The 13,814-nt window shown below is 58.1% G+C and overlaps 1 protein-coding gene across 2 annotated transcripts; it reads left to right on the plus strand.

Moving 5' to 3' along the window:
- The first annotated feature begins 2,079 nt into the window (after positions 1-2,079).
- Positions 2,080-10,095, plus strand: CPN2 (carboxypeptidase N subunit 2). Of its 2 annotated transcripts, XM_073359003.2 has the most exons (3): positions 2,080-2,321; positions 3,540-3,600; positions 6,218-10,095. In XM_073359003.2, exons 1-3 carry the CDS (start codon positions 2,213-2,215, stop codon positions 7,863-7,865), a joined length of 1,818 nt encoding a protein of 605 aa, XP_073215104.2. In that variant the 5' UTR covers positions 2,080-2,212; the 3' UTR covers positions 7,866-10,095. The 2 variants fall into 2 exon arrangements, with proteins under 2 accessions (XP_073215104.2, XP_073215105.2); XM_073359004.2 differs by lacking the exon at positions 2,080-2,321 and having other exon boundaries at positions 3,444-3,600; positions 6,213-10,095.
- Positions 10,096-13,814: the final 3,719 nt, after the last annotated feature.

The raw sequence follows: 13,814 nt of genomic DNA on the forward strand, positions 1-13,814 counted from the left end.
CGACTGGGGGTTCCCTCTCCGTCCTTTCAGCGTCCAGTGACGCGTGGAGAGGTAGGCCCTTGATAACGGCTTCTCCCCTGCTGCTTGTGCAGGCTGCAGGCTGTGTCCCTCCCAGGCTGGTGAATTTGGTTCTCCAGGTGGCTTAATCGCAGTTTACCTTAGACGTAAATGTCCTTCCATTGTCTCTGCGCTCACTTTACCGGGGAGACGCAGGCAGATGAAACACCGTTCCTTTGTCTAGGACAGGCTGGTATACCCATTGCCTCCAAAACCTACGTACAGAACACACTTCCAGCATACACACGCACACTTCATTACACCCCGGCTGTGGAGACGGCATGCACTGACAGGCAGGCGTAGCATGTCACCAGGGGCGAGACGGTGCTTTGCTTGATACACTTTTAAGGTCCAGAAATCCTGTATCCAGTCAGGTGACTCAATTGCTTATCCCCTGGAGTGCTGAGCCCCGGTCTCTCCCTGCGGCGACTGGCCCCTGATTGGCACCCAGGCCAGCGGGGCGGCTGAGCCCCTGTGTGGCCCTATCACTGTGGCGGCCCGCTGGGAAAAGCGAGCCCAGCGGTGTCGCTATGGAGGTGCCGTGGCAGAGCGGACACCAGGCTGGATCCGCCTCCCCACCAGGGTCAGCAAGGCCTGCTGTGTCCAGCGGGCTTCAGCCCTGGGTGGGCAGACGGCACGCTCACCACTGTCCCATCCACAGGGGCTCTGCCGGCTGAGGCTGCGGGGGTGTGTGTGTTGGGGGGGGGGGGTTCAGGTCACGTCCCAGCTGTCCTGGCCATCTTCGGGGTTGTGCTGGCTGCTTGCAGGCGCCCCCCTTCCCTTGTGCCACAGCAAACCCTACGTTCCTGGTGGCTGTCCTGCCCTGGCTCTGTGCCAGCAGGAGGCCACTGGCTGGAGGAGAGCATGTGTGGATGGTGCCTATTGGCGGCACTGAAATATAAAGGGCCAGATTCCCCCTCCACACACCCACCTCCTCCTTCTCACTCACACCCTGGTGTCCGTCAGGACTGACCCGCACTGGGGTCAGCACAGTTTTCTGGGGAGAAAAACTGGTGTAAGAGAGGGGGAATGTCTTTATTAAGCCTAACCAGGGACCCCACCACTGGGTTTGCTTGCCTTGAGGCTGACACAAGACTAGCCATGGGCACCCCTGGGAGCTCTAGGGCACTGACAGGGAGAGGGTGAACGTCCAGCCACGGAGGCCTGTAAAGAGCTCTGTAGCTCTGTATGGCCCAACTCCTGCTCACTTGGTGATTCCTGCCCCAGCACCTTCCTGTCAGGTTTTATTCAGAGGAACGCATTTGGCTGTGCGAAACCGCCTGCAAGCGTGTGAAAGTACACCGTGCCCGTTCGGTTCCGGTCCTGCCTGGTGTGTGCCACGCCCTCTGCTGTCGACACACTGAGTGGCCGTGTCACTCCCAGAGCGCGTGGGGCCTTAGCCCGCGCGTGCGAATAACCTGGCAGTTATTTTCTGGTCCTTCGACAAGCGTGCTGAACACACCGCGCTGGCCGCTGAGCGGCTGTGGCTCAGCGTAACCCCATGGCCACGGACGGCAACGGGGACACGCTGTGGTGCCCCAGCTGAGAACCTGCCGCAGCACCCTGACAGGTGGAGGAGGCGATTAGGGTGACAGGACTCAGGTGTGTGGGTTTGGCTGACCCAGGGGCAGGACCTGGGCATTTCTAGCTCACGGGGAGCCAGTGCCATGGGATAGCTGTGGGGCGGGCCTGTCTGAAACGGGTCAGAGAACGCCATGCCAGCCCCGATGAAGAATCTCATCACCTTTTGCTTGCACCAGGGTCGTGCTGGAATAGTGCCCTCGACGTCAGCGGTGCTACGGCTGACTTGCAGCGGCGTGAGCGAGCGGGGACTCCCCGCACTGCTCCTCTCGGGCGCTTCGTTAGACCTGGGAACTGAACTGTTAGGCGTGTTATGGGGCAGCTGCGGGTTTCACCGCGGGGCAGAAAGTACATTGAGCCCAGCACAGCTGAGAGGAAGTGGTTGCTTCACGTTAACTCAGCTGACAAAGTGCTGAGTCTGGCTTTTCTTTTTCTGCTTCTACAGCAAGAGACGCTTCCGACCTTCCGTGGCCCAGTCTCACCCCGCAGAGAGCAGGAGCTCAGAGGCACTTAAAACAACCCACCGCAGCCGGGGGCTTAGTCTGGCTTTAGAGAGCCAGTTGCTGATGTGACTATGACAGAAGTGACTGAAAACGATACGTTTCGTACAGTAGCAGCTCTGGGCATCCAGCCAGCCAGTGACACCTGTACAAGAACCCCCCCTTACCAGACGACGTCCTCAGGTATGCGACCATCTCCCCGCCAGCGACCCCCCAGATTTACTAAATACAACATCCAGCCCCCCTGCTAGCTTGGGCAACTGTTTTCTCTTGGCCCTTGAGGGGGGTCCTTTGAGCGAGGACTCACTGACAGGGCCTGGGGAACAGGGTGTCTCTCTGGCCATCTCACAGCTGGCCAAGATCTCTGCTCTCCCATGCCAAGCAAGCCTGGGGGCTGGATGTGAGGCTAGCCAGGGGCCCCAAGGGCTGCAGGAAGCAGTGCTGGCTGATCAGGAGATGGTGGTTGTCTGTCTGAACTCTGACAGCGTGCCCAGTCTGGCCCTGGGGACTGCACTCTGGAAGGGATGCCTTTCGGATGAGATAAAACCAAACCCTCAAACCCTTGTGGTTTATGAAGAATCCCGTGGAACTTTCTGCAAGATCATCAGTGTTAGTGCTAGATCCTGTCCAATTCCTAATGGCTAGGGACGGGGCTGAGCTGTGCGGTTTAATGTTGATGGGGCCGAGCTGTGCAGTTGTTTAAAAGGCCTTAACAGAGAAGTTGGGGAGTGGCCTGGATCTGAGCTTCCCCAAAGCGTGTGCGGGGTTGCAGTTTGCATCTGGATTTCTGTCTCTAAGGGGCACATTCTGCACCCCTCTCATTTCCCCTTTGGTAGCAACAGGAGAAGTTACTGGTCACTTCCTCCCCTAAAAGCTCTGGGCGGTGTTCTTGTGTCAAGCAGCTGCTGCATTCCACCCCAGTGGTGGCTGCTTTTCAGGCGTGGGTGAGAGACCCCTTTACTATGCAGGCAGTTTGTAAAAAGCTGTGAGATCCTCCTAAATGAAAGGTGCTCGATAAGCATCAGATTTTTATATTCTACCCACTTTGCTAGGTCCATTCTTGAGTGAGCTTCATTAAAGACAAGGGGGAATTTAAAAGCGTAGCTGATCGCACTCTAATATTTTTAGTGAGTGCTGATGCTGGGTGTTCCAGAAGCTGTCCCCCGCTCTGGAAAGTGCCTTTGTTTTGCGGGAGCCGGTCAGTGGTGGTGGTATGCTGCTCTTTCGTTTACTGAGAAGCAACGTGTTTATCTCTGTTCACCCCGACACATTAAATCTTTTCAGAGCGCTCTCAGGACACAGGATGTTGATGCTAAGCAGAAATCACTGGCCCCACCCAGTCTGAAAGTACTCAGTCAGCTGGCTCCATGTCCCTTTCAGTAAACATGTTGCTATTTGAAGGGGCAAGTCCCTCCTGCAAGGAAATGGAGGAATCGCGCCCGCTGCCTAGCTTGGTTCGACGGTAGGTGTCCGCATTGTCACTCCTCTCGGGTGCTAGGGATCCTGGGTTTGTTGGCAGGAACGGGGACTTTTACAGCTGCTTTTGGCTTTGCATGAAAAACAGCTTGGGTAGTACACCTGAAAAGGGTGGGTCAAATCCAGCTCTGTTGCCCTGGTGTAAATTCAGAGTATCTCTAATATCATCAGTGGCATCACTCTAGGCTGACAGCAGTGCCGTGGAGAGCAGAAGTTGGCCAGATATCTCGTCGGTGTAACTAGTGCACGCTTTTGGCTACTGCAGATAACAGCTGTGTTCTGGAGGCTGCTCATTGCTCGAGCGGTCTGAAATCTCTATCGCTGTCTGATTCCATATAAACTAGGACTAGTCATCAGGACAGTAAAATGTCACCCAAAGTTGGCTGCAGCTATTCAGCTCACCCAGTATGGTCTGGGAAAGGGAACAAAGGTTCATCTGATAGCAAGCGTTGTGCAAAACTCAAAGCTCACCACGTATTTTCAGGTTGGGGAAAATGTGAAATGGTTGGTGGGTTTGTCTGAAATGTTAACTGGGTTCTATAAATGTGAGAGGCGCTTCCTAGAGACTCCTCCTTGTCCCTCTTTCTGGCTGGGCGTTGTAGCCGTGAGAGCTAGGGAGTTACAAGTGCAGGGGTGTGTTTTACAAGTACTACTGGACGGATGCGCAGATACCGCTAGTTAACCTGACAGATGTATGTGCAAATCAGGGCATTGTGTTTATACTCTTGGCAGTGCACATACAAAGTTAGGCCACTTTGCCTGTGCACAGACACACCCCTACAATCTCACTAAACCTTTGATGCTGACATGTGACTTGTGCACCTACTTTGCACACGCACGCTGCTACACAGGTGTTCTAAATCCCTGATTGTGCACATGCATGGCAAAATAAGTGCCTTTGTACACCAGCAAACCACAGATTTCCAAATGCATACAGAATGGTACTGGCATAAAGCAGGCGCATCACTGAATGTGTGCAATGCATGGAGACCTGTTTACATAAAACCAGGCCTAATGGGGTAGAGTCTCATCTAGCCTAGGTTGGCATCTCTCCATTAAAGTCACTGGAGCTATGCTCATTTACACCAGTTGAGGATCTGGCTCACTAACCCTGAAGTTTGTTAGACACGTGAGTGTAGACCAATTCTACAGAACATGCCTTTACTAAGGGCCGGGTAATGAAGTTATGTACGTAAGAGCGACAGGTGCCTTGGCGCAGAACAGGTATATTCCTAAACCTACCAAGTGTCTGACTGTGTCCTCCTCAGATGTGGTAATAAACTCCAGTTAGACGTTTACTTTCGCCCCCCTGAATCCCTCCTGCTCCCCACACGTGCACGTTAACTAGCCGTGAGGCCTAATCACTCTTCACCACCGATTTCAAACATCAGTGTCAAGTGCACACTTGTGGGGCCAGGCCAGCTCCGTCCCCCCGGTGTAAATCTGCAGTGAGGCTGCTGACTCAGCGTAACTCGCTAGTAATTCCCCTGGTGTCACCAAGCGCAACGTCTGGCCCGTTCAGCAGTAGGCCTGAGGGATCCTTCTCCCCTCCTGGCACAAAGCCCAGATGTGGTTCTGCTCCCAGCCCAGCACGTGGGTCTAATAACAAACACTGCATGAGCAGGCGGCCACGGAGACGTGGCAGAGACAAACCCCTCTGCTTAGAGGAGAGGGGCAGGTCTAGGGTGGGCGGGGTCCTGGGCCCTGAATCACAAATGGGCGCTGGCTGCTGCCCTTAAAGGTGATAAGCCAAAGAAGACTTTGACGGCACCAGTTGTGTGAGTGGCTCAGAGCAATCTGCGAAATACTGAGCCTAAGCCTGCACTCAGCAGGGCTGAGAACTGGGCCACTTCCTTGGGTGCCTCCCTCTGGGATCACAAGCCCAACTGCAGGCCCCCCACACCCCGAACCGCTCCAGCCACTGTCCCTTGGGAAAGGCCTCACGATGGCTCCATGGCAGAACAGGGACTAAACCTCGTCTTGCCCCTGCTTCAGGCCTGTGCTCCTGCCGCTGCGTAGCCGGGGGGACCTAACCTGCCTCTCATGTCACTTCCCAGCAGCTCTATCGGGATTCCCGCCCGTCCCCCCAAATCCCGCCTCCCCCACCCGGCTGGAGGGAGCTGCCTGCAGTGGGACCACTGGAGTGGGGGGCTGGTGTGCAGGATTGCGACGTGGGGCCACATGCAGGAGCTGGGCACCCAGTGGCTGCCAGGTCGGGGGGAGGCTCCCTGCCGAGCTGCAGGGAGAAGATTTTGGGTGAAGGCAGTAGATCCCCAGATCTCCGGAGGCAGAGATTGTTGCGGGAGAGGCACTGCCCATGGCTGTACCATGGGGAGCCGGTGGAGATCCCTAGCAGCCTGCCCTGCCCCACGGTGGCAGAGGTGAGACCAGCCGACCTCAGATCAGACAACTGTCACCCAGAGCAACCTTTGCCTTAAAGGAAACCCTGCAGCCTCTGGTGAGCTCCCGCTTTCTGTGACTTTTCCAGTCCCCCCCGCCCAGCCCGCAGCCAATGGCATTGCCGCGGAGCTGGCGGGGGCCCGGTGCATCTAGAAAGGGGCTGTGCCAGGGGCTATTGACCAGTGTGTTTTTCTCTAGTGCAGGATGATGCTTCCCAGACCCCTGCTGCTGTGTCTCCAGGGCCTGCTGCTGGGCAGGTTTACCCAGGCCTGCCCGCCCCCCTGCCAGTGCTATGATGGAACAAAGGTCTTCTGCTCCGGGGAGGAGATCTGGGACATCCCCGAGGGCCTGCCAGGCAATGCCACTCAGCTCTTCTTTGTGGAGACCTCCCTCACCACTATCGGGAGCGGGCCCTTCAGCAACCACAGCAGCCTCGCCAGGCTCGTTTTCCTTAACAACCCGAGCCTGTCCCTGGAAGCGGGCGCCTTTGGGGAGAGGCCCAGCCTCACCGAGCTCGAGGTGTCAGGCAGCAATTTGTCAGCCCTGAGCAGCGAGGCCTTTGGCAGCCTGCTGGAGCTGCGCAAACTCTCCCTCACCTTCAGCGCCCTCCGAGCCCTGGAGCCGGGGCTCTTCAACCGCACGCCCGGCCTGGAAGCGCTTCACTTGCAAGGGAACCAGATAGAGGCCCTGCCCCCCAAGATCTTTTCCCCGCTGAGGGAGCTGAGGGTGCTCGACCTGTCTCACAACCCCATGGCCCAGGTGCCCGACAGGCTGTTCGACCCGCTCGCCCAGCTCCAAGTGCTGAAACTGAGCAACATCAGCCTCGCCCGCCTCCCACTCGGCACCTTCCGGCGCCTGAGAAGCCTCCAAGAGCTCTCCCTGGACAGGAACACGCTGGCGGATCTGCCCCCGGGAGCCTTCTCCGGGCTCACCCACCTGCGGAGGCTGCAGCTCCAGCACAATGCCCTCACCGGCCTGCGCCCCTACATCTTCTCCTGCCTGCCGAGCCTGGACTTTCTAAACCTGGAGGGCAACCGCCTCTCTGCGCTCCCCGCCGGCCTGCTCCGGGGCACGCCTAAGCTGAGCCAGCTCTTCGCCGCCTCCAACCGGCTTGAGACCATCCCTGAGGGGATCTTCAGCAACCTGTTAGAGCTGCAGACCATCGTGCTCTCACACAACCGGCTTACTCACTTGCCCGCTGGGGTCTTCGGAGACCTCTCCAGCCTCACCACGCTCCAGCTGGACCACAACAACCTCACCGCCCTGGCCGGGGACACCTTCCACAACCTCACCAGCCTGGAGGTGCTGGACCTGACTGGGAACCGCCTGCAGGCGCTGCCCGAGGGGATCTTCGACTTCAATGACTACCTGCTCGGCGTGGCCATGAAGGACAACCCCTGGGTGTGTGACTGCCGGCTGGCCTCTCTTGCCAGCTGGATCCGGACCTGGTCTGCGCCCCTGAACTCTCAGACCTTCTGCGCAAGCCCTGATCACTTAAAGGGATGGGCACTCCCAGCTTTACCTCAAGAGCAACTGGTGTGTCTGGCTGCTCCAGGCCAGGCAGACTCCTCCTTGTCCCCGGGAGAGGCAGAGACAGACCGGGCCCCATGCACCTACAGTGACCCCGAAGGCACCGTGCAGCTCACCTGTGATGCAGCCGCATGCCACCGGCTAACTGTTCATCTCCCTCCACAAGGGGCCTCGACTGGCCAGGGACCGGGCTACGATAGCGACTGGGTCTTGAATTCCAGCTGTGGAAGAGTGAGGGTCTCGGTTGCCATCCGTGCAGAGCCAGGAGGGACGGTGAGAGAGGAAGAGGCTGTTTCTCTCAACCCCCATTCTGAGCCCTAGACCGGAGCTCTTCCCAATGGGCTGGTGCCATTAAAAGTCACAACCGGAGTGATGGGTTGCTACTGTTCAGGTCATTTGTCCCCTGCTCTGTGCCTTTATTGTCCCCGAAGCGCTGTCTGAGAGCGGGGCATTGTTACGGGATTACGTGCATCCCTGTGTATTGATTGTAGCTCAAGTTTAATTAAACGCTATTCCTAGTTCAGAGTTTCCCACCGTAAAGAAAGTGAGGCGGCTCCCAGGGTGAGGCTGCCTCCCCCGTTCCGGCGGTGCACCCCAGGGCAAAGGGGCGTCCTCGCAATCACCAAGATAAATACATGCAGGGCTGCAGTTACCCAGGGTGTCCCTCAGACACACCAGCAGGGAGGGGCCTGATTCTGACCTCACTTCCGCTGGTGTCAGCTGGGAGTGAATCATTGAATAGCCAGGCCCAAGGCACCAGCTCCAAAATGCCAGAGTATTTATGGTCTATAGCAGCCTAACCCAGCAGGGATGAAGGACAGAGCAAAGGGTTGGGAGGGGCACAGAGATGGGGTGGGGGGTTCAATAAGCAATCCTCCTCTCGTTTGCTCAGCGCTTCTGGAAATCAGGCCCTGGTCTTCAGCTGGGACACAGAGGCCCCCAAATGAGTGGGGGGTTGTCATGCTGTCTGGAGCGGTTCACGACCGTTTGCATGAAGCTTGGGGCCAATTGAGAGCCAAGACCCCAGACTGGCTGCATGTTCTACAATTCGATTTCACCAGCTCGGTAACCGATGTGAACACCTGAAGCAGTGTAACCGTCTTACCAGACAGTCCCCTTGGGCACTCCGGTCTGTCGTGCCACCCAGGCAAGACTCCGGGATAAATAGGCTGTTATACCAAGGATGACACAATATTCAGGTTGCTCCCAGTCCCAAAAGACCATTCACTTACCCCAGGTCAATTTGTATCAGAGACCTCACACCAAAGACAGCGCTGGTGGCCCGTCCCGTAATAAACTAACTAGGATCAAGAAAGAAGAGAGTTAATTACAGGTTAAAGCAACAGCTGTACATACACCAGTGAGGGTCAGTCTGTGGGCTCGTCTGCACTTGCTGCCTGCTGGAGCACTTAGTGAAGATGCTACCTACGGTGATAGGAGAACGTCTGCCATCGGTGTAGTTACTCCACCTCCCGAGAGGCGGTAGCCGTGTTGGCGGGAGGAGCCCTCCCGTGCAGGTAGCGCTGTCTGCACCGGGGGGATCATAGCGTCGCTCGGGGAGGGGATTTTCCATGTAGTTAAACCGACATGAGCTGGCAGTGCAGCCGATTCAAAGGGCGACAGGGTTGTAGTAATCTGGCCGTTCAAACTGTCTCCTAGGGCTGACCCTGGCCAAGCAGCAGGGCATCTCTTTGCTTATGTCTACGTAAGGGGACTGTTGCCCCCTTACTAACATTCGGGGGGGGGCATTTTAGTTGCTAGCTCCCAGTACTAAAAAGGGGGAAGGGTCGATGGGGAATCAGGACCCGAGACTGACAGCCCCCAGGAACAAAGGGGAGAGGCCAATGCTCCAGGTCAGCCTGCATGACAGGGCGGGCCGGCTAGTCGGGGAGTCAGGAGGCCAGGGAGGTCCCGTCCTCCGTGTGAGCTGGATTTGCCTGGGTCAGACAGAGTGGGGCCGAGCTAAGGGGAAAGGAGGAGGCCAAGCTGAGCTGTGCCAGATTCAGTGGGACCAGATCCTGTCCTGGCAGCAGAGCTGCAGCCCCAAAGCCAGAGGCGCAGCCCAGAGAGAGCAGACCTTGTCCTGGGAGCGGAGCTGCAGCAACCAGAGCCAGAGGGGCCAGAGAAGCAGCCCAGGGAGCTGGGGGCAGAGCAGCAGCCCGGCAGAGACCGAGTGGTGGGGCTGGGGCTGGAGCAGTCCGGAGCTGGGTGCGGTGAGCCGCTGGGGAGAGCGAGGGGGACCCTGGGCAGCGGGCCCGGCACAGGGAGACGCCTCAGCCAAGGGGCTCTGCAGGCCAGGCTTGGATCGTAACCCCGCCAGGGCGGGGGCGACACCGGGAAGAAGGGTCCTGCCACTTAGAGCCTGAGAGCGTGTGGCCACCACCAGAGCAAGTGTCCGACCCGCAGCATCCCTGCAGCACGGCCAGGGCCGGAGCAGGGGGCCTGGGACTTACAAGGAGCAGACTGTGAACTGCCCGGACGTTCCAGAGACACAGTTTGTGATGTTCCCTGCCACAGAGCGGGGTGATGTGTTTCCTTTCACCTTTCCCATTTTCCCTTATTCTTTTTAAAATAAATTGTTGATTAAATAACTTGCATTTGCTTTAACTTGTATGTAATGGTCAGTGGGTCATAGAAGTGCCCGGTGCAGAGAGAGTACCCCGGAGTGGGGACACCCTAGCCCCTGTCCTAGGTGACCACAGCAGGGTTGGGGGTCGAGCCCCCCATGAATCCTGGGCCCAGCCTTGTTGGGGTTACGAGGACTCTGCCAGACAGGAGAGTGGAAGGGGAGTCCTCAAGGGCAGGGAAGCCACTGGGTAAAGGAAGCAGGAGCGAGGACTCAGATCCTTTCGCTAGCCCACTTCACCGGGGTAGTGCAGAAGCCAGGAAAGTTCCCCACAAGAGCAGGACTATCTCCCGCTTACATCTAGGAATCTTTGCCCCTCCAAGTTCAGACAGCATCAAAGAGATTCAGTTTCTTCCTGACAGGGATTTTATCCCCTCTACTCCAGAGTCCAAACCCATGGGATGAGCCCATGCCTTGGTCTCTCCTTGCTGGAGGGAGTGAGGACTGCAATCCCTGGGGCCTCTTGCCTTTGATGCTAACACTACCTGGTTGGCCTTCCACAGGCTGAGACTTTACCTTAACTAACGCTGCTGCTTCTGTGTGGTGAGTTACACAGCGACAGAGCTTACAGCCGACCAGCAACAGAGCTACCCCATGGGCTAGCGAGGCTCTAAGGGAGAGCAAGACATGCTGCATCCTACAAGCATTTGGTGAAGTCTAAGCACGCAATGCAATGCAAGTCAGTGTTACCAACTTCCTAGCCAGTCCCTAGTCGGATAATGCTAATGCACAGGCAAGCAAGACTGTTTCCAGCTATGACTTTGTAAGTTTTCAGGGCTTGGCATGAGCTGTTGCCTGGTCTGCCAGCGTCACAGGGGCGGGGGAGGAGTATTTGGGGTACACAGAGCGGATTGCCCTATTGTGACAGTGACGTCCCTTCTCTGGAATGAAGGCTCTGCTGTACGTGGGCTGGACACCCAGAGGATCTCCCCCTTTGTCTGTGCACAGGCTTGGGATGGAGGTGACAGCAGTCACGTGGGGCCGGGACCCAGTGACAGCCAGCCCTGTGCCAAGGCCTCTAGCTAGTCACCGGCCTTTGACTGACAGATGGGGGGGCGGGGAGCCGCTTTGCCATTGAGTCTCCCCTGAGCGTCGGTCTGGTGGGGGCTGTGCAGGGTCTGGCCAGGTGAGTGATGCTCTTCTCCTATGTCATAAACTTAGCGTTTGTCCTTTCAGAACTGTCCACCCCCTCAGCCCCTGCTTGGTGACTTCCCTCGCCAAGGTCACGCCTGCAGCTGCGGCTGGCTGGGCTGGGGAGCAGAGGACACCAAAGCAATTTGTCCGTGCTCAGTGCATTCCTTGTCCCAGAGGTTATTTGAGAGAGTCTGTGGTGCCTTCCGCATGCAGAGCAACCCCTCGCTCAGGCTGAGAAACCACGTCTATGAGGCAGGAAATCTCCGTCCGAGATCTGTGTAGAATCATCCCGGGGTAGGACGCTTGCCTGCATGGCTGGCTGGGGCAGCACAGGGTCGTTTCCCGCCCCCCGCCACCCGTCCCCGTTCCCCTCCCAGCACAGGGCTTTGCTTAATTCAGTAATAAAAACTACAGGCTCTCTGGGGCAGGGCCTGTCCCTGTGCTTGTACAGCACCTAACACCCTGGGGTCCTGGGCCATGGCTGGCTCTCTTCAGCACTAAGCAAATACAAATAATAACAAGAAAGCCCTCGCTCCACCCCCTCCCCCTGTTTTTAGTGCACTGCACTGGCTGCCTAACCCAGCCCCGGAGGGCGTGTGTACCCTGCAATCCAAGGTGAGAGTGCAGCCCGGCTAGACGTACCCTGCCAGCTTTACCCACGCTAGCGAGCTAAACGCTATCGATCCGGGGGTGCAGGCTCCAGCAATCCCAGCACATCCCCAGGTGGGCTCGTCCAGCCGGCATCTCCAGTGCTGTCTAGCTGCAGTAGCCCAGGGAAAGCTACCCAAGCGGCAGTCACGCCTCTGAGTGCAGCATGACAATACCCATCGCCTGGAGGGAAAGGGCGGAGGGTGGCTGGACAGGGGACTGGTGAGGGGTTATAGCCCTTTCACCGGCCGCTCCACAGCGCCGATGCTGTTACCACCTGTTGGCTGGTGTGAAGTGAGCTGGTCCATGCCCGCGTGCTGCCCAAAGGAGACAGGGACCGGGCTAGCCTGGTGACCGTAGCCTGGGCCCTTCCAGAGCCGGATGGCGCACCGCCGCTGCCCGCGCTGTGGAAGGAGCTCTCCGGTTCCCGGGGCCACCGGTCCCATTCACTGCAGTCGTGCCACGTTCGCAGGGAGGGATTTTTCGAAAGAGAGAAAAGTAGATACAAGTATTGTTTCTCTTGGGCAGTTCTGTGCTCTCCGGCCCCACGGGCCCCAAGTCTGGTACTGGGGTCCCACTGCACCAACTGAGAGGAGATTGTCCCCTGCACGGCTGCTCCCCCCGAGCCCGGCTGAGCCCCCAGGCCATTTCCAGCCCTGGCTGGGCTGGGCCATCTGTAGGCAGGTCAGTCACTGATGAACCGAATCGCGCTTTATTGATCTACTGTTCCTAGTTCCCTGGCTGCTGCCCCAGCCCCCTGCAGCCTCAAGTCCTGCCAAGTGAAGCCCAAGCACGTGGCGAGTGTGCCCCTGCAATCCGGATCCCTCCCGCTGCGAGGGCTGGGTCACCGGGAGAGGCTGGTCTGCACCGGAAAGTCAATTTGGATTAAGGCAGGTTGTGAAGTGAAAACTCCACTGGTGACTCCAGAATAACGCCCCCGGGTGACAAGCTGGGGAGGAAAGTTACTCAGAGGCCTGTGCTGCAGCGCCACCTCATGGCCCAAAGCAGGGGGTGCCGCTGAACTGGAGCCCGAGGATCAGCCCTAGAGACATGGGCACCCAGCGCCCCGAACAACGTCGTCCGCGGGCGGGAGGGAAGCCAGCCAGCACACTCTGGCTAGAGGAAAACCTGTGTTTACACTCTCCCCATGGGGTGCGCCTCCCCCAGTTCCTTCTCCGCTCCGGGCTGCCCCGCCAGGAGGGCAGTGCGGCGAGGGAGGGAGCTGCCTGGTGGACAGCCACCATTGCCCTCCGAGCAGCTGGGAGCTCCCGCTGCGTCCTGGTGCTGTGCCCTCCAGCCGGGCCGCAGACTCCCTGGGGTGCCCTGGCCCCTCTGCCTGCAAAGTTATAACTGTACCGCGAGAGTTAAACCGCTGAAGTGACAGCGACGTAACGCCCGGCGGGGACCCTCTCGTTCTGCACAGGAGTGATGTGTCCTGGCCTAGCTTAACGCCCTTCCCAAGCGACCTCAGATGAACCGGAACAAGCCATTTACACCAGAAGATGAGCGTCCCCACACAGCACAGCGGGGTGCTGCTGTAACAATAGCGGTTTAAATCCTGCCCTCCCTTAGGCTGGGGACTGCCCCACGCAGAGGAGCTCTCCGAGGCGTGGGTACTGTGGCCGCTCAGTGACCACTGTGTAACTGGCTAAATGCTGGTGTCCTGGGGCGTGTCCACGCTGCACCGGGAGGTCTAACTGCAGCACACAGACCCTGCCCGACCTAGCTAGAGCAAAGTCAGCTCGAGTAACCGCAGCAACAAAGCCGCATGGGCGTTGGCTGCGCGGGTATGTGCCCAGGGTCCCGGGCAGGAGGGGCCCATGCACCCGCCCATGCTGCTGAGGCTTCCCTGGGTTGTTACT

This window comes from Lepidochelys kempii, chromosome 9 (genome assembly GCF_965140285.1).
Source record: "Lepidochelys kempii isolate rLepKem1 chromosome 9, rLepKem1.hap1, whole genome shotgun sequence".
Taxonomy (NCBI): Eukaryota; Metazoa; Chordata; order Testudines; family Cheloniidae; genus Lepidochelys; species Lepidochelys kempii.